At 36.5% G+C, this 18,347-nt stretch overlaps 1 protein-coding gene across 5 annotated transcripts in view; it reads left to right on the top strand.

The window, feature by feature from the left end:
* Positions 1–18,347, top strand: part of PDE5A (phosphodiesterase 5A) — a 150,494-nt gene that overhangs the window by 72,889 nt on the left and 59,258 nt on the right. For all 5 annotated transcript variants that reach the window (XM_007172415.2, XM_007172418.2, XM_007172417.2 and 2 more), the window contains exons 8-9: positions 6,101–6,209; positions 7,260–7,347. In XM_007172415.2, coding sequence (XP_007172477.1) covers positions 6,101–6,209; positions 7,260–7,347 — 197 coding nt within the window. The remainder of the gene's footprint in view (positions 1–6,100; positions 6,210–7,259; positions 7,348–18,347) is intronic.

Here is an 18,347-nt window from a genome sequence, read left to right as displayed (position 1 = left end):
CCCATCAAGATGGAGAAACTGTTGACTACAGTGATTTAGAGTTGTTAGTTTAAGTGATTATATTTAAATCAAAACTCATTATTTCAAGACTATTATTTTAACAATATGATTATAAGACCTTTTCTTCTATTAAAAGAATTTCAGGAATTAGCAAAGGAGCAAATGTAACTTGGGGGCTGATGGGGAATGGGTTTGACTCAGAAGGTACCCCTGACTTAGGCCTTGACTGGTGACTTGGGTGTGGGATGGGTAGTCAGGGTACATAAACCATGGTATCTGTACCCAGAGATTTTTCTGCTACGCTGGAGTTTTTGGTTCACAAAGTTAAAACAGAATAGCTGATCTTTATTTCCCTCTTGGCATTGCTGGTCGTGAACTGAAGTTTATATCCCGTCTCCACATCTATTCTTTTCTAAGCTTCTGTGTGTGTATTTTCTGGCATATTTGACATTGTTTTAGTTGAAATTGAATCCTTTTTGAATATGTGGTAATATGCACATGTCCTGGTGAGTATGTATGTATCTTTCTTAAATACTGGTATTGGGCTATACTGCCTAGGTCAGTTATGAAGTCTTATTCTTAGGAGGAGCATTAATAGATACTATTTTGATTTTATGATACCATACATTTTTGTTGCTTTTTATAAAGAACATTTTAGAAAGCTTCTAAACATGTAAATATTTGATTATTTTACTTTTTGTCTTGCATAAATAATAAATCGCTATATAGACAAATAAAAAAAGAAATATATACATGTATATTTATGAATTTACATATATCCAGAGGATAGTAGGAAAATCAGTATGATAATGCATATTAAATGTATAAAATGATGGGAATTCCCTGGCGGTCCAGTGGTTAGGACTCGGCCCTTTCACTGTTAGGGCCTGGGTTTGATCCCTGGTCAGGGAGCTAAGATCCTGCAAGCCGTGCAGCATGGCCAAAAAGAAAAATATTTATATAAAATGATGAATTATCTACATTTACCTTTGAATATTTGTATAGCAGCATATGCCTGTGTAATTTTATTTTATGTATTCACATTTGATTTTTGTTGTGAAGTCAGGCAAGTCCTCTTATTTCTGATAGCTGAACAAGCCCGTGACGTGGTATGATAGTGACCTCTACTGGTCAATATGCATTAAAAAAAAACTGAGGTCCTACTATATATATATCTAAGTCTTAGTATTTATTATTTATTTATTTATTTATTTATTTATTTTTTCATCTTGATCTTTTGTTAGCACTTTTATGAATTCATCAGTTTTCCATTAGGTCTTAGTATATATTTAATTTGTTTCTGATGAATATCACGTTCCCTCTCTGTAGGAAAAATGGAAGATATCTTTACACTTTTTAAAATTATACCAAGACAGTCTTAGTATAAAGATTGTTTTATAAAGGATAAATAGGTCAATGTGGTTACCTTAAAAGAGACTAATTTACATGGATCATTTAAACTGATTCATTAACTGATTTTGAAAATCAGTTTGATTTGATAATGATAATGAAAATTATTCAACACCAGTGCCTTACATTAGCTAATAGTTAGCCTTTATTATACTGATGCAGTAAAGGTCCTCTTAGTGATGTAAATATGGTTTTATTTTAACAAAAGTTAGATTTCAGGCTTAATTTTGTGAAAACTCCGAATTAAAATGGTGTTTAGTAACTTCAGCTTTTTGAAGGACTAACTGGTATTGACACCTGACCAGCAGATTCTGTATTACATTTCTAAAATTGCTTATTGATAGAATTTAGGCCTCTCCAATTCTCATTATTAAACACTTTGTCAGTCCAAACACTCTTCCATGAGATGAAGTGCTAGGCAGTTTGATGATGTTAGCAGTAAGCAAATCATCCTTTTTAGGCAGTTATGTATCAGTTTGGTACTTTTCCAACCAACCCACTAATTACCTTTTATAAATTAAAATAATTTATTGAAGACAGTTTTGAAATGTTAAGTGTAAAAATAAAAGATATTCAGGGTGAACATTATACATAATTATTAGAATCATATCATCACTGGGATAAAGCACAGTAAACTGTCGGAGTTTGGGTCACCCAAGAATTCAGAAGGGAAGCTCATTTCCAGATGGTGGGAGGTTTTAGAGTTTCTATGCTTCGATTCAAAGAGCCACCTAATTAGAAGGAAAAAGTGAGTGTGATGCGGTACAGTTTATGTTAGCTCTTAATTTTAAGAAATAGGTATTTTAGTGCTGTAATTCCATATCAGTTAACTTCATGTTAATCTTAAATGCACATTTTGTCATAAACTGACAAATACATAGAATTACTCCTTTAAGCCCACTTTCTTGGAATACATATACTAGTTAATACTTGTTATATAGTTATAACTATACTGGAAAACAATTATAGTTAAATACAGTAACACCTACTATTTTTAAAATAGTAGAAAGGTTTTTACTACTTTAAAAAATGGTAGATAGAGAGTGTAAGAGTGTAGACTCTGAAATCAGACTGATTGTATTTAAACTTAAGTTCCACCACTTACTAGCTATAGCGCTTTGTGTAAATTATTTAACCTCTCAAAGCCTCAGTTTCTTCATCTGTAAAATGGAGATACTGATGGCAGGATTGTAGAAAGGACCAAATGAGTTAATGCACATAAAATGCTTCAGAAAATTTCCAGCACATAGTAAGTAGTCAGTACGTGTTAGTATTTCTGTGTCTCTTTGATGTGTTTTTCTGTCTTTGGTTCACATAACCTGCAGTGATTCCCATTTACATCTAAAAGCACAGACATTTCTCAGTGTTTCCAAGCTTCGTGTCCCTGACTGTCTTCCCAAGGATGTACTCATGTACACCTCCCTTGATATCCACTGTGCAAAAAGCCTTAGAGGTCTGAGTTAGCCCAGGCCTTCCAAGAAGCAGATGCGAAGACTAGATTAACTGTGTAAGACATTTATTAGGGGAACCCCATGTGAGAGTAAAGGGGGAGGGAGCTGGGAGGGGATGAGAGAGCCGTGAGCTCCCCACACACGTCTGACCCAGAGTGGAAGAGAGGGTGAAGAAGGAAAGAGCATCGTGTGCAAGTGTCTTAGGCAGCCGAGCAGTTCTAAGGAAAGTTTGGCCAGGCTGTTGGGGAGTTCTGTGGCCAAAGCCTCCTGTCGGAAGCATCCTGGGTCTCCCAAGCCTGGGCTGCCTCGGTGTCCCTGCTGTGCGAGCTCCGTCTTTTCCCAGGAGCAGCCCTGGGAAGTGTGTCTGCAGTACAAGCATAGCCCTGGGCTTCAGAGCACAGTGACTAGAGACCCTGGTCATTTAGGTCTCCTGCAGTTGCAGGTCTGAGAGGCACATTTGCAAGGCTACCAGAATATTCTTGTTATTTAAAGGAAGATCCTATCCCTTTGCATTGCGCTTTCAAAATCATCCACTACCTGGCCTAACATCTTCAGCCTAAAACCATCACTTTATTCCTAACAATCTGTAACTGTTTAATGTTTCCCAAATATACCTAGAACTCTTCCATTTCAGCAATGTTTTTATACTGTTTTTCCCCCTCCTTTTCATTCTTGATGTCTTTCTATGCATCCTTAAATCTTACCAGCCTTTTGCGCATTTCCCTAATGCCCCCTCTTCTCCAACCCACTCCACCAAGGGGTTATCTGTCCATCTTCTCCACATGTGGTGCTTTCATTGTTACCAATTTTATTAGTTAGGATTAGGTTTGAGTGTGAATCATAAAAACCCAAAGTAAAAATAGCTTAAATAAGAATGCAATATTATTACTCTCTCCTGTAAAGACCCAGAGGCAGGCAGCTCAGGCTCTGTGTTGCTGCTCTGTTCTACAAAGGCCTCAGGGACCCGGGTACCTGCAAGCTTTCTACTCTGCATCTCTAGGGAGTGGCCCTTCCCCTCAGGGTCCAGGAAGCAGCTCCAGCCTTCATATCCACGCTTCAGATGGTAGGATGGGGGACAGGGAAAGAAGGGGCAGAGAGCATACATCAGCTGCCTTTTAGGTAAGCTTTCTAGAAGCAGTCACATTTCCTGTTGCCTAGAACTTAGTCACATGATGATCCCAAGCCACTAGGGTGGCTGATAAATGTGGTCTTTATCCTCAGCGGCCATGTGTCCAGATAAAGAGGAAAGGAGAAGAGTTATTGAGGGACCCCTGGGGGCTTCTGCACTAGACTCTGCTCAAAGAGGACATGCAACTAGACCTTGTATTATTATTCATTCTCTGTCACAATCCTCTACTAGATTACAAGCTACTTACAAGATTATGACAGCTACTGACCTCTGGAAGCTTGTCTCCCCATGATGCTAAGGGTGCCTCTCATGGAAGAAGTGCTCAGTCTGTCGTTATTGAGGGCAGGGAGTAAGAATTTATTAGCACTTTTTGCAGAGTAAGAAATAAGATGCTATCACGTAACCTTAATAAATCTAATACTAATTTTTCACTAAAGTAACCATCAGGAAAACTTAATATTTTCAGGGAATTGAAAAAAGAGTTAGGTTTCTATTGATTTAAAAGTAATTTTAATACTTCTGCTTCTCTGTATCAATGCCTATACATCTGAATTTATGATCCCTAGCAAGTTGCTTAACTATTTGGGTTTCATCTGGCTCCCACTGTTGACATAATGACGATGATAAGAACAATAAAAGTCATCATCATCATCATCATTTTAAAAGACATTTGGACAAAGATATCCTCTCCAGTGTATTTCCTTCTCTCTGTAACTACCTTTTCATTTTTCTTATCTTTACTGTAGCTTCTTATTTTCTTTTCGTGAGACTTTTGCTGTCCGTGAAATATTTGTGGATTTAAAATAGTTTTGTTAACCTAAATACTACACTTATAACCTTTTCTTGGGATTCTACTCAAATAATATGTATGAAATAGAAACCCAGGAATGTCCTAGGTCTGATGTGTCTGACATTTTGCATACCTTCCCACATTATCAATCTAGGCTCAGAAAATGATCAGTCTGAAGTTCATGTATTCCTGTGTTACTCTTGTCATTTCCCTTTCATTCTTTATCACTTGTATATAATACTGGACATATGGTCAGTACCTGATTTGACCAAATTACACTTAACCTAAAATGTACAGCAAAGAAAGGAAAGACTCAATTATCTTGGCCAGGAATGAGGCCACAACTTCAGGAATCTTTGTGGAATCACAGTGATTGAGAACATCATTTGAAACCACTGTCCTAGAAGCAGTTTGGCAGGCTGAGTGAGAAGGATGGAAGACAGGAAAAGATTAGCACTTGGAGAACTCAGACCAAGTAGACATTTTTCCTGAGGCACATATTTTATTTTGAAATGCCTCCCACTATTAGGCTTTTCTATTTTCTTCAGTTAGTGATCTTACAGTTAACACAGGCACATACTTATGGCTGGAGTAAATTTCTATAACTTGACCCTCTTTGCGGAATTCATCCCCATCACCAAGGAACATGGGAAGTTTCCTGATGAAAAGACACGTTCTGTTCTGTTTTCCCAACTCCAGTACTGGCACTGCACTTATGAACCCTGTGACATCAGGTTAACCTTTTATGTTCAACCTATTAAGCAAGAAACTGGGAAAATGTTGTAAGTTCAAAAAAATTTTTGTTAATTTAAAGCAGAAAAAAGAAGAGAGAAGAGCTTAATAAAATTCTTCTAGGCCTGCTCGATTTTCCCCTTGGTCTGAAATGTGTAAAAGATTGTTTTATTGGAATGGATAGACTAAATAAATAACTGAGGAAGTAAAAACAGACACTAGACCTTAGTCATTCTATAATCTGATGAGAAAATAAGACATAGGGAAAAGTCATATGGATTTTACATTAAACAGCACAAAAATCAACATGCCCATTAACAGTGGTAATAAGATTACTTAATGACATTTTAAACTTGTTTTAGATAGCTGAAAAATTGTGGGTCTTTGTTTTCTCAAAGCATTTCAGTTCTAGTAACTACCAAAGTTGTAAATCATCAAATATGTTTAAAGCTGCATTTTCCAATTAAGATATACACTTTGCTCTATAATTTAAGACTGGCATGTTTCTCTTATAATCACCTATTTGACTTTGTTTCGCCTGCGTTTTTTTCACTGCACAGGAAGAACTCACCTCTGTTCTCTCCGCAGGGAACGTGACGTGAACAGAATCAATTACATGTATGCGCAGTATGTCAAAAATACTATGGGACCACTTAACATCCCAGATGTCAGTAAAGACGAAAGATTTCCCTGGACAGTGAGTAACCCAGTTTTAGACTTGGAGCTTGAAGGCTGTTCCCTATCAGATCTGCACTTAAACTAGTTACTCTTAACTGAAGGACTGGCCCTAGAATTGGCTCTTTGGGAGTGATCTGTGCTTTCCGTGATCTGAGGAAGGAGAATAAAACAGCTTGTAACATCTGTTGAGAGGTTATCAGCTATACTTGAGTATTTTTCTCTGTACTTTTATTAGTTTTTTAAACATGTATTAATGAACTATCATAAACTAATTTTGAGGTAATTTAACTATTACCTACTTAATGACATTCTTTAGATAGTATGGCTGGAGTTCTTGAGTTTACCCTCAAAAATTAAGTTTCATATGGCTTAAATGCCTGTAATTGGTAATCTACCGCAGTGAACAGCTCTGTGGAAAACTGAATATCTGTTTTCCTTGAGAGCAAAGCTACAAGGGTCAGTTTCTCAGACATTGAAAACTTTGAATTCTAGTATTTTTTCTCATCTAACTTCAGAAAAGCATTGCAGTTTGAGGCAGTTGCCTTGACTTTGTTATTTGCCTATCTAGGAGAACTTTTTAGAACTTTAGCAATAAGGGCAATAGATAACAGTGGTAAAACTAAACAAGGACAAATTTGTAACATGTAGAATCCCAGGTGGTGTAATGCTTTTGACTTCCGCCCCTCTTGTTAAGTTATTTCAGACATCCACTACACAGGGATAGTAGAAACTGAATAAATACTTTGCTTAGTATTACTGTAAGCTGCTTGGAGAGTTTAAAATGGAAAATAAAAGAAATACAGGTAAATAAAATGGAAAATATGGAAAAAAATTTTTAAAAGAAAATAGGATATTTAGTTTTTTTAATAATGTAAAGACTAATTGCTTTATAGTGCATTTATGTGAACTTCATTATACATTTGTACATTTTCTACACTCTGATGTTATCTCCAGCTAATAAAAGAAGAATATATTAGTGGCTTCCGAGGTCCAATATAGTTTCTATAGCATCTAATGGACAAACAGTCTTCTCATAATATTTAGCTGTCTTGTTTTTCTTTTTGTTTAGAATGAAAACACAGGAAATGTAAAACAGCAGTGCATTAGAAGTTTGCTTTGTACGCCTATAAAAAATGGAAAGAAGAATAAAGTGATAGGTAAAGCCTTTTTGTTGACCTCTACTCTGCACTTATTAAAGAAAAACATGTATTCTCAGAAACTTCTTTCTTTCAAGTGTAAATTTAAAGACTAAAATGTTTGAAAAAAAGATAAAACTTGGAATGATAAAAGAATTTTGAAATAATTTTATATTGATAAATGTCAACAAACATTTGTTAAATATCTTATTAACTATGATGTATTTTGGTAATTGTAATCCTGTTTCAACAGAAGTTTGGTTTAAGAATGACATGTTGAAAGTTAGCAAACTGAGAGAGATCAAGTCGATAATGTATATTGTTTTAGGGCCTCACTTCTTGGTTTCTGGTTTTTCTTTTTTGAATACATGGTTTAGATTGTAGGTTGTATTCATTGAACACTCCACTGCTTTAGGCACTTGGGATAAGTCAGTGAACAAGCAAAAACCCCTGCCTCAGGGAATTTACATTCTTACATGAAGGTTAGTAAAATATGTCTACTGCAGGAATGATGGAAGAAGGCATTCTCAGAAAAATGAGATGATGTTTCCTATTATCGACATATTTATTTCTTGGCATTGCAGGTTATATTAAACGTAGAACAGAAAATGTGAGGTTTTGTGTGCCAATCATGCATGATTGACACTGTGAAAACAGTCTGAACTGTTAAGTATTCTCCCAAGAACTTGGAACAGAGGCTAAACTTTTAAATAAAAACCCTAACGGAGCAAGGCTTAGCTATATAAATTTACCTTAAAAATTCTGGTGAGTTTCCAGGTTGTAAGATTTGACTGTAATTTCATTAAAGAAGAGTGTTGGTCAGAAAGGTCGGTGTGGGGTGGGGGGGGAAATCGTTCATGAAAATGGGGGGAAGAAAAGGACAGATATTGAAAGTGCCTCTCCAGTTGTGTGCAGTACTCAGGGAACCTTTGCCTCTCACATGGAGATGGATGTAGAAGGTTGTAGCAGTGTATAGGGTGTGCTGACCACTTGGCAAGGCCAGCACTTGCGTGGCGATGGATGCAGCAGGTTGTAGCTGGTACTGCTCACTGATTCCAGTCCGTTTGCTGGCATGCGTCCTCACTGTGAGATGGATACACGGGCTTATGCCATTAAACAAGCCACCAATCTGACTTCCCTTGTTCTGATTATTTTCTTTCCAAGATATGTTAACTCATAGGAAGATAATGCATTCTTCATACCCTCTCGAATACATTGCTCGCTTTGCCAGTTGTTTCTTATTGTAAATCAGTGAACTGGGCTTGAGGCAATGGGCTGAGTTGCAGGTGCATGTACTCGGGTTTCTGGGACAGATCTATTTCTTGTTGGACATTGATTTTATTTTATTTTATTTATTTATTATTATTATTTTTTTAATATATATATTTTTTAACATCTTTATTGGTGTATAATTGCTTTACAATGGTGTGTTAGTTTCTGCTTTATAACAAAGTGAATCAGTTATACATATACATATGTTCCCATATCTCTTCCCTCTTGCATCTCCCTCCCTCCCACCCTCCCTATCCCACCCCTCTAGGTGGTCACAAAGCACAGAGCTGATCTCCCTGTGCTATGTGGTTGCTTCCCACTAGCTATCTATTTTACGTTTGGTAGTGTATATATGTCCATGCCACTCTCTCACTTTGTCACATCTTACCCTTCCCCCTCCCCATATCCTCAAGTCCATTCTCTAGTAGGTCTGTGTCTTTATTCCCATCTTGCCACTAGGTTCTTCATGACCTTTTTTTTTTTTTCCTTAGATTCCATATATATGTGTTAGCATACTGTATTTGTTTTTCTCTTTCTGACTTACTTCACTCTGTATGACAGACTCTAGCTAGGTCCATGCACCTCACTACAAATAACTCCATTTCGTTTCTTTTTATGGCTGAGGAATATTCCATTGTATATATGTGCCACATCTTCTTTATCCATTCATCCGATGATGGACACTTAGGTTGCTTCCATGTCCTGGCTATTGTAAATAGAGCTGCAATGAACATTTTGGTACATGACTCTTTTTGAATTATGGTTTTCTCAGGGTATATGCCCAGTAGTGGGATTGCTGGGTCGTATGGTAGTTCTATGTTTACTTTTTTAAGGAACCTCCATACTGTTCTCCATAGTGGCTGTATCAATTTACATTCCCACCAACAGTGCAAGAGGGTTCCCTTTTCTCCACACCCGCTCCAGCATTTATTGTTTCTAGATTTTTTGATGATGGCCATTCTGACCGGTGTGAGATGATATCTCATTGTAGTTTTGATTTGCATTTCTCTAATGATAAATGATGTTGAGCATTCTTTCATGTGTTTGTTGGCAATCTGTATATCTTCTTTGGAGAAGTGTCTATTTAGGTCTTCTGCCCATTTTTGGATTGGGTTGTTTGCTTTTTTGTTATTGAGCTGCATGAGCTGCTTGTAAGTTTTGGAGATTAATCCTTTGTCAGTTGCTTCATTTACAAATATTTTCTCCCATTCTGAGTATTGTCTTTTGGTCTTGTTTATGGTTTCCTTTGCTGTGCAAAAGCTTTTAAGTTTCATTAGGTCCCATTTGTTTATTTTTGTTTTTATTTCCATTTCTCTCAGAGGTGGGTCAAAAAGGATCTTGCTGTGATTTATGTCATAGAGTGTGCTGCCTGTGTTTTCCTCTAAGAGTTGGATAGTGTCTAGCCTTACATTTAGGCCTTTAATCCATTTTGAGTTTATTTTTGTGTATGGTGTTAGGGAGTGTTCTAATTTCATTCTTTTACATGTAGCGGTCCAGTTTTCCCAGCACCACTTATTGAAGAGGCTGTCTTTTCTCCACTGTATATGCTTGCCTCCTTTATCAAAGATAAGGTGACCATATATGCATGGGTTTATCTCTGGGCTTTCTATCCTGTTCCATTGATCTATGTTTCTGTTTTTGTGCCAGTACCATACTGTCTTGATTACTGTAGCTTTGTAGTATAGTCTGAAGTCAGGGAGCCTGATTCCTCCAGCTCCATTTTTTGTTCTCAAGATTGCTTTGGCTATTCGGGGTCTTTTGTGTTTCCATACAAATTGTGAAATTTCTTGTTCTAGTTCTGTGAAAAGTGCCATTGGTAGTTTGATAGGGATTGCATTGAGTCTGTATATTTCCTTGGGTAGTAGAGTCATTTTCACAATGTTGATTCTTCCAATCCAAGAACATGGTATATCTCTCCATCTATTTGTATCATCTATAATTTCTTTCATCAGTGTCCTATAATTCTCTGCATACAGGTCTTTTGTCTCCTTAGGTAGGTTTATTCCTAGATATTTTATTCTTTTTGTTGCAGTGGTAAATGGGAGTGTTTTCTTTATCTCACTTTCAGATTTTTCATCATTAGTGTATAGGAATGCAAGAGATTTCTGTGCATTAATTTTGTATCCTGCTACTTTACCAAATTCATTGATTAGCTCTAGTAGTTTTCTGGTAGCATCTTTAGCATTCTCTATGTATAGTATCATGTCATCTGCAAACAGTGACAGCTTTACTTCTTCTTTTCCGATTTGGATTCCTTTTATTTCTTTGTCTTCTCTGATTGCTGTGGCTAAAACTTCCAAAACTATGTTGAATAGTAGTGGTGAGAGTGGGCAACCTTGTCTCGTTCCTGATCTTAGTGGAAATGGTTTCAGTGTTTCACCATTGAGGACAATGTTGGCTGTGGGTTTGTCATATATGGCCTTTATTATGTTGAGGAAAGTTCCCTCTATGCCTACTTTCTGCAGGGCTTTCATCATAAATGGGTGTTGAATTTTGTTGAAAGCTTTCTCTGCGTCTACTGAGGTGATCGTATGGTTTTTCTCCTTCAATTTGTTAATATGGTGTATCACATTGATTGATTTGCGTATATTGAAGAATCCTTGCATTCCTGGAATAAACCCCACTTGATCATGGTGTATGATCCTTTTAACGTGCTGTTGGATTCTGTTTGCTAGTATTTTGTTGAGGATATTTGCATCTATGTTCATCAGTGATATTGGCCTGTAGTTTTCTTTCTTTGTGACATCTTTGTCTGGTTTTGGTATCAGGGTGATGGTAGCCTCGTAGAATGAGTTGGGGAGTGTTCCTCCCTCTGCAATATTTTGGAAGAGTTTGAGAAGGATAGGTGTCAGCTCTTCTCTAAATGTTTGATAGAATTCGCCTGTGAAGCCATCTGGTCCTGGGCTTTTGGTTGTTGGAAGATTTTTAATCACAGTTTCAATTTCAGTGCTTGTGATTGGTCTGTTCATATTTTCTATTTCTTCCTGGTTCAGTCTCGGCAGGTTGTGCATTTCTAAGAATTTGTCCATTTCTTACAGGTTGTCCATTTTATTGGCATAGAGTTGCTTGTAGTAATCTCTCATGATCGTTTGTATTTCTGCAGTGTCAGTGGTTACTTCTCCTTTTTCATTTCTAATTCTATTGATTTGAGTCTTCTCCCTTTTTTTCTTGATGAGTCTGGCTAGTGATTTATCAATTTTGTTTATCTTCTCAAAGAACCAGCTTTTAGTTTTATTGATCTTTGCTATTGTTTCCTTCGTTTCTTTTTCATTTATTTCTGATCTGATCTTTATTATTACTTTCCTTCTGCTAACTTTGGGGGTTTTTTGTTCTTCTTTCTCTAATTGCTTTAGGTGCAAGTTTAGGTTGTTTATTTGAGATGTTTCCTGTTTCTTGAGGTAGGCTTGTATTGCTATAAACTTCACTCTTAGAACTGCTTTTGCTGCATCCCATAGGTTTTGGGTCGTCGTGTCTCCATTGTCTTTTGTTTCTAGGTAGTTTTTGATTTCCCCTTTGATTTCTTCAGTGATCACTTCGTTATTAAGTAGTGTAATGTGTAGCCTCCATGTGTTTGTATTTTTTACAGATCTTTTCCTGTAATTGATATCTAGTCTCATAGCACTGTGGTCGGAAAAGATACTTGATACGATTTCAATTTTCTTAAATTTACCAAGGCTTGATTTGTGACCCAAGATATGATCTCTCCTGGAGAATGTTCCATGAGCACTTGAGAAAAATGTGTATTCTGTTGTTTTTGGGTGGAATGTCCTATAAATATCAATTAAGTCCATCTTGTTTAAGGTATCATTTAAAGCTTGTGTTTCCTTATTTATTTTCATTTTGGATGATCTGTCCATTGGTGAAAGTGGGGTGTTAAAGTCCCCTACTATGATTGTGTTACTGTCGATTTCCCCTTTTATGGCTGTTAGTATTTGGCTTATGTACTGAGGTGCTCCTGTGTTGGGTGCATAAATATTTACAATTGTTATATCTTCTTCTTGGATCGATCCCTTGATCATTATATAGTGTCCTTCTTTGTCTCTTGTAATAGTCTTTATTTTAAAGTCTATTTTGTCTGATATGAGAATTGCTACTCCAGCTTTCTTTTGATTTCCATTTGCATGGAATATCTTTTTCCATCCCCTCACTTTCAGTCTGTATGTGTCCCCAGGTCTGAAGTGGGTCTCTTGTAGACAGCATATATACGGGTCTTGTTTTTGTATCCATTCAGCCAGTCTGTGTCTTTTGGTGGGAGCATTTAATCCATTTACGTTTAAGGTAATTATCGATATGTATGTTCCTATTCCCATTTTCTTAAATGTTTTGGGTTTGTGATTGTAGGTGTTTTCCTTCTCTTGTGTTTCTTGCCTAGAGAAGTTCCTTTAGCATTTGTTGTAAAGCTGGTTTGATGGTGCTGAATTCTCTTAGCTTTTGCTTGTCTGTAAAGGTTTTAATTTCTTGGTCAAATCTGAATGAGATCCTTGCTGGGTAGAGTAATCTTGGTTGTAGGTTTTTCTCCTTCATCACTTTAAATATGTCCTGCCACTCCCTTCTGGCTTGCAGAGTTTCTGCTGAAAGATCAGCTGTTGACCTTATGGGGATTGCCTTGTGTGTTATTTGTTGTTTTTCCCTTGCTGCTTTTAATATGTTTTCTTTATATTTAATTTTTGATAGTTTGATTAATATGTGTCTTGGTGTGTTTCTCCTTGGATTTATCCTGTATGGGACTCTCTGTGCTTCCAGGACTTGATTAACTCTTTCCTTTCCCATATTAGGGATGTTTTCAACTATAATCTCTTCCAATATTTTCTCAGTCCCTTTCTTTTTATCTTCTTCTTCTGGGACCCCTATAATTCGAATGTTGGTGCATTTAATGTTGTCCCAGAAGTCTCTGAGACTGTCCTCAGTTCTTTTCATTCTTTTCTCTTTATTCTCCTCTGCAGTAGTTATTTCCACTATTTTATCTTCCAGGTCACTTATCCGTTCTTCTGCCTCAGTTATTCTACTATTGATCCCTTCTCGAGTATTTTTAATTTCATTTATTGTGTTGTTCATCGTTGCTTGGTTACTCTTTAGTTCTTGTACGTCCTTGTTAAATGTTTCTTGCATTTTGTCTATTCTGTTTCCAAGATTTTGGATCATCTTTACTATCATTATTCTGAATTCTTTTTCAGGTAGACTGCTTATTTCCTCTTCATTTGTTAGGTCTGGTGTGTTTTTACCTTGCTCCTTCATATGCTGTGTGTTTTTCTGTCTTCTCATTTTGCTTTTCTTACTGTGTTTGGGGTCTCCTTTTCGCAGGCTGCAGGTTCGTAGTTCCTGTTGTTTTTGGTATCTGTCCCCACTGGCTAAGGTTGGTTCAGTGGGTTGTGTAGGCTTAGTGGTGGAGGGGACTAGTGCCTGTGTTCTGGTGGATGAGGCTGGATCTTGTCTTTCTGGTGGGTAGGTCCACGTCTGGTGGTGTGTTGGGGTGTCTGTGGCCTTATTATGATTTTAGGCAGCCTCTCTGCTAATGGATGGGGCTGTGTTCCTGTCTTGCTAGTTGTTTGGCATAGGGTGTCCAGTACTGTAGCTTGCTGGTCGTTGAGTGAAGCTGGGTCTTGGTGTTGAGATGGAGATCTCTGGGAGATTTTTGCCGTTTGAGATTACGTGGAGCTGGGAGGTCTCTTGTGGACCAGTGTCCTGAAGTTGGCTCTCCCACCACAGAGGCACAGCCCTGATGCTTGGCTGGAGCACCAAGAGCCTTTCATACACACGGCTTTTGGGAGGTCTGACGTCTTCTGCCAGCATTCAGTGGGTGTTCTATAGGAGCAGTTCCATGTGTAGATGTATTTCTGTTGTATCTGTGGGGAGGAAGGTGATCTCCGCGTCTTACTCTTCTGCCGTCTTCTCCTCTCTCCTGATTTTATAAATCAGTCTTGTGAACTTAGGTACTGTTCTCTACCCCAGAGAGTGGGATCTGTCCTCAGCATGGTAAACTAGTTTCTAAGCCTACAGGGCTGGGCTTGCTGACTGCAGTGCATTGCCTCATAAAGCCTCTTGGAAGCCAGGCTGGCGATTCCCTGAAGGCTGTTCATCACCTGCATACTTCTCAGCTCTCAGAGAAAAAAGTAGAGCCTAGTGAATCCATATGTCAACTCTCTTTTCAAGATTATCACCGATCAGATCTCTAACATAAACAACAGAAGAAAACTGACAAGGGTACCCTACAATATGAAACTACATAAATGTTTAGGATATAAAATTTTATATTCTAGGAGTTAGGTGAAAACTACATTATAAATGTTATGCTTCTTTTTTTAAAAATTTTTTTTGAATTTTATTTTATTTTATTTTTTTTACAGCAGGTTCTTATTAGTTATCTATTTTATACATATTAGTGTATATATGTCAATCCAAATCTCCCATGTTATGCTTCTTTAAAATGCTTTTTGATATAAATATAGAGCTTTCCACAAGCTGCCTTTGACCTTTGAAAATGTGAAATGGATTCCAGAAGCGATGCATCATTTACTAATAAGTTCTGATAAGAAGGAGGACAGAGTGGCAACTTGCCACATCAAGGCACATCTTCGCTTTTTCTCAGCAGCATCTCTTTGGAATAACTGGGAATGGGGAGTGGCTGGAGGAAGTTATACATCAGGCTTTTTCATCACTTTACACATGTGATAAGTAAGAGGAGTTTGGGGAAGTGCAAAGGTCCCTGGATAGGAATAGGGCTCACAACATCCGGCTGGCTCCACTCTCTCTTTAAGCATTTAAAAGGTTATGGGCTTTGAGCCCTGGTCCGGAAAGATCCCACATGCCGCGGAGCTACTAAGCCCGTGCGCCACAACTACTGAGCCTGTGCTCTAGACCCCGCGAACCACAACTACTGAGCCCATGTGCCACAACTACTGAAGCCCACACGCCTAGGGCCCATGCTCCACAACACGAGAAGCCACCACAGTGAGAAGCCCGCGTACCTCAAGGAAGAGCAGCCCCCGCTCGCCGCAACTAGAGAAAGCCTGCACGCAGCAACGAAGACCCAACGCAGCCATAAATAAATAAATAAATAAATTTATTTTTAAAAAAAAAGGTTATGGGCACATTATTCAACTAACTAACCTTTCAGATCCCATATTCTGTGTTCCTGTCACTGTTTCAGACAAGTGAACAAAGAAAGAAATACCAGTTGAAATAATCAGACTTCTCTTGGCATACATTTTGTGTCACCCTGCTTGATAACAGAGTCAAAAGTAAGTAAATGTTGTCTTTGGAAAGGAAAAATTCCCTGCCAATAAAAAGAAAGAAAGAAAAAATTATTTCCCTGGTGGGGTTTCTTGGGGGGGTTCAGGTTAATTTCAAGAGGGAAAATTTCCAGTGTTCCCTACTGTCTTTATAAGTGTGACAAAACAGAGAATTTGAATTCTCGACTATACTTTGTACTCACAGATGCAGCATGGAAAACATCATGGCCGTAGATAATTTTTCTTACATGTCACAGACCAGATTCTGCTAGTATGTAATTCTAATACAGAATCCCCAAAGAGTTCCATACAGAAAGACAGACGGGCCCATGTGTTTTTGGTAATCTTCTTTCCCTTCCTTTTTTTTTCCCATTACTGACAATTAGATGAAATTATAGACATTAGACCAGTACAGGGCCTGTTGTATCACCAAATGTATTCCCTGAGGTATTTTTTCATATCAGATGTTTTCTTAGTGCTCTGGCTAACACAGAGTGTTTCCACCACTTTGTTTTCAACACTATTAAGAAAATACTTCCTCATTCAAATTCACTTATTTTAACCAATTATTTCCCCTATTTATTAGACTAAGTTTGCCTTTTTCTCATATCATATTTACTAGAAATTCTTATGCCTATTTTCCATGTCAATTTCAGGGCATATTTTGAAGAAATTAGTTCCATTCCCATCCAAAAAATATTGTTGAGAACATCTCCACTTTAAATAGCTTACATTTTCATCTCTCCTTTTTTTTTTAGTGAAAATATAATAAAAATCATAGTGTTATACCACACGTTGTTTGACAGTGAAGTATGAGAGAGGAATATGTATTTCTTACTGAATATATTTTCTAAACGGATTACTGTCCTAATGCTCTGCTCATCTATGTGTTGCAATATGATCCCAAGATATAAGTAAATATTGTAAAATTATGTGAGTTTAAATTTGACTTCTTAATTTTATTTTTCATATTAAATTATATCATTTGGCAATATCACGAACTATTCATTTGTTTTTAAAAATATTTGCTAGGATTTTCCTAATGCAAATAAAATTACACTGTGCAGTGTCATCCATGGTACATACTGCTTATATTGCTTGAAGTATACAGTTTTTCCCAATTAAAGAATTGTTAATTATGATTAGTGATAAGTGCCAGGAAATAAGGCTGTAGGGGCAGTAATAATGGAAAGAAAATGAGAAAAAAATAAAACTAGGAGATTATAGCTTGAAATTATAAAAGTGAAAATCTATAAAATAAAAATAAATATAAGGATTATAGTTTCAAGAATTGATTGAAGAAATGGAAAAATAAGAGAAACCTCATAGTAGCCCTGGAAAACAGAGACGCTTACCTTTATTGGACCAGAAACATTGAGGAATTTCTAGAAGATAGGAAGAATATACTATTTGTAAGAACACATTTTACACAGAATGGGAAAAATTTGAGTAGAGATAACAATATCAATATCAGACAACATAAATTTTAAGGTAAAAACATATACTATACAGAATCACTTTGCATTGATTAAGTTAAATTCACAGAGGAAAGTGTAATTGTCATAAATGCTTCTATAAACTAAATAACATCATTGACATATAAAAACCAAAGCAATTAAAAATAGAAGGAGAAATGGACAAAATGGTGGTCATAGTGAGAGTCTTTAGTACCCTTTTCATAGAATGTTAAAGTACAGGAGAATATAAGGAAACATTAGAATTGATTAATACAGAAAATGAAATGGATTTAATTGGCATATAAATATTTACTTTTATATTTCATAATTTAAAAACACAAATTCCTATCAAATATTCATCAGAAATTTACAAATATTAGTGATACACACACATACAATACAAACTTAGTCATTTCTGAAAAGTAGAATTGACAACCACTGTCATGGATCACAGTGTGTTAAAACTAGAAATGTGTAATAAAAGGATAAACTGGAAGGAAAAAGCTCACTTAGACACTGAAAAACATTCTCCCAAATGACAAAGAAGAAATCAAAAGTCAAAATGAAACTATAGCATTTTAGAAAATTAGTGGTTGTATCAATTTAACTTAAAAACTCAAGGTACAAGGTCAAAGCTATATATATAGGAGTTATATAGCTTTAAATATTTTGCCATTATTAATTAGGACATGATGAAGTTATTTGAACTAAGTGTTCAACTGAAGAAATTAGAAAGACAGCACCTTTCTCTTTCTCACCCTCTATGCTGCCCCCAAAGTAAACAAATAAATAGGAAGAAAGCAAGCAGAGGAAAGAAATTGAAAAGATAAATTTATGAAATGAGAGAGGATAGTAAAACAAGAGATAATGGGCAAACACAATAATAATAAACAAACCTCCAACACAGATAATGAGGGAAATAAAAGAAACACAAATAGGAATGAGAAAGGAAAGGTAATTACAGATACAGAAGGAACTTTAAAAGATGTTAGATAATACAATGTACAAAAAAAATATGTTTTGATGAAATGGAGAAATTCTATAAAAATTGGTAATAACCAAT

The sequence above is a fragment of the Balaenoptera acutorostrata genome, chromosome 5, assembly GCF_949987535.1.
Source record: "Balaenoptera acutorostrata chromosome 5, mBalAcu1.1, whole genome shotgun sequence".
In the NCBI taxonomy this organism is placed as follows: domain Eukaryota; kingdom Metazoa; phylum Chordata; class Mammalia; order Artiodactyla; family Balaenopteridae; genus Balaenoptera; species Balaenoptera acutorostrata.
This window is presented reverse-complemented; position numbering and strand designations above follow the sequence as displayed.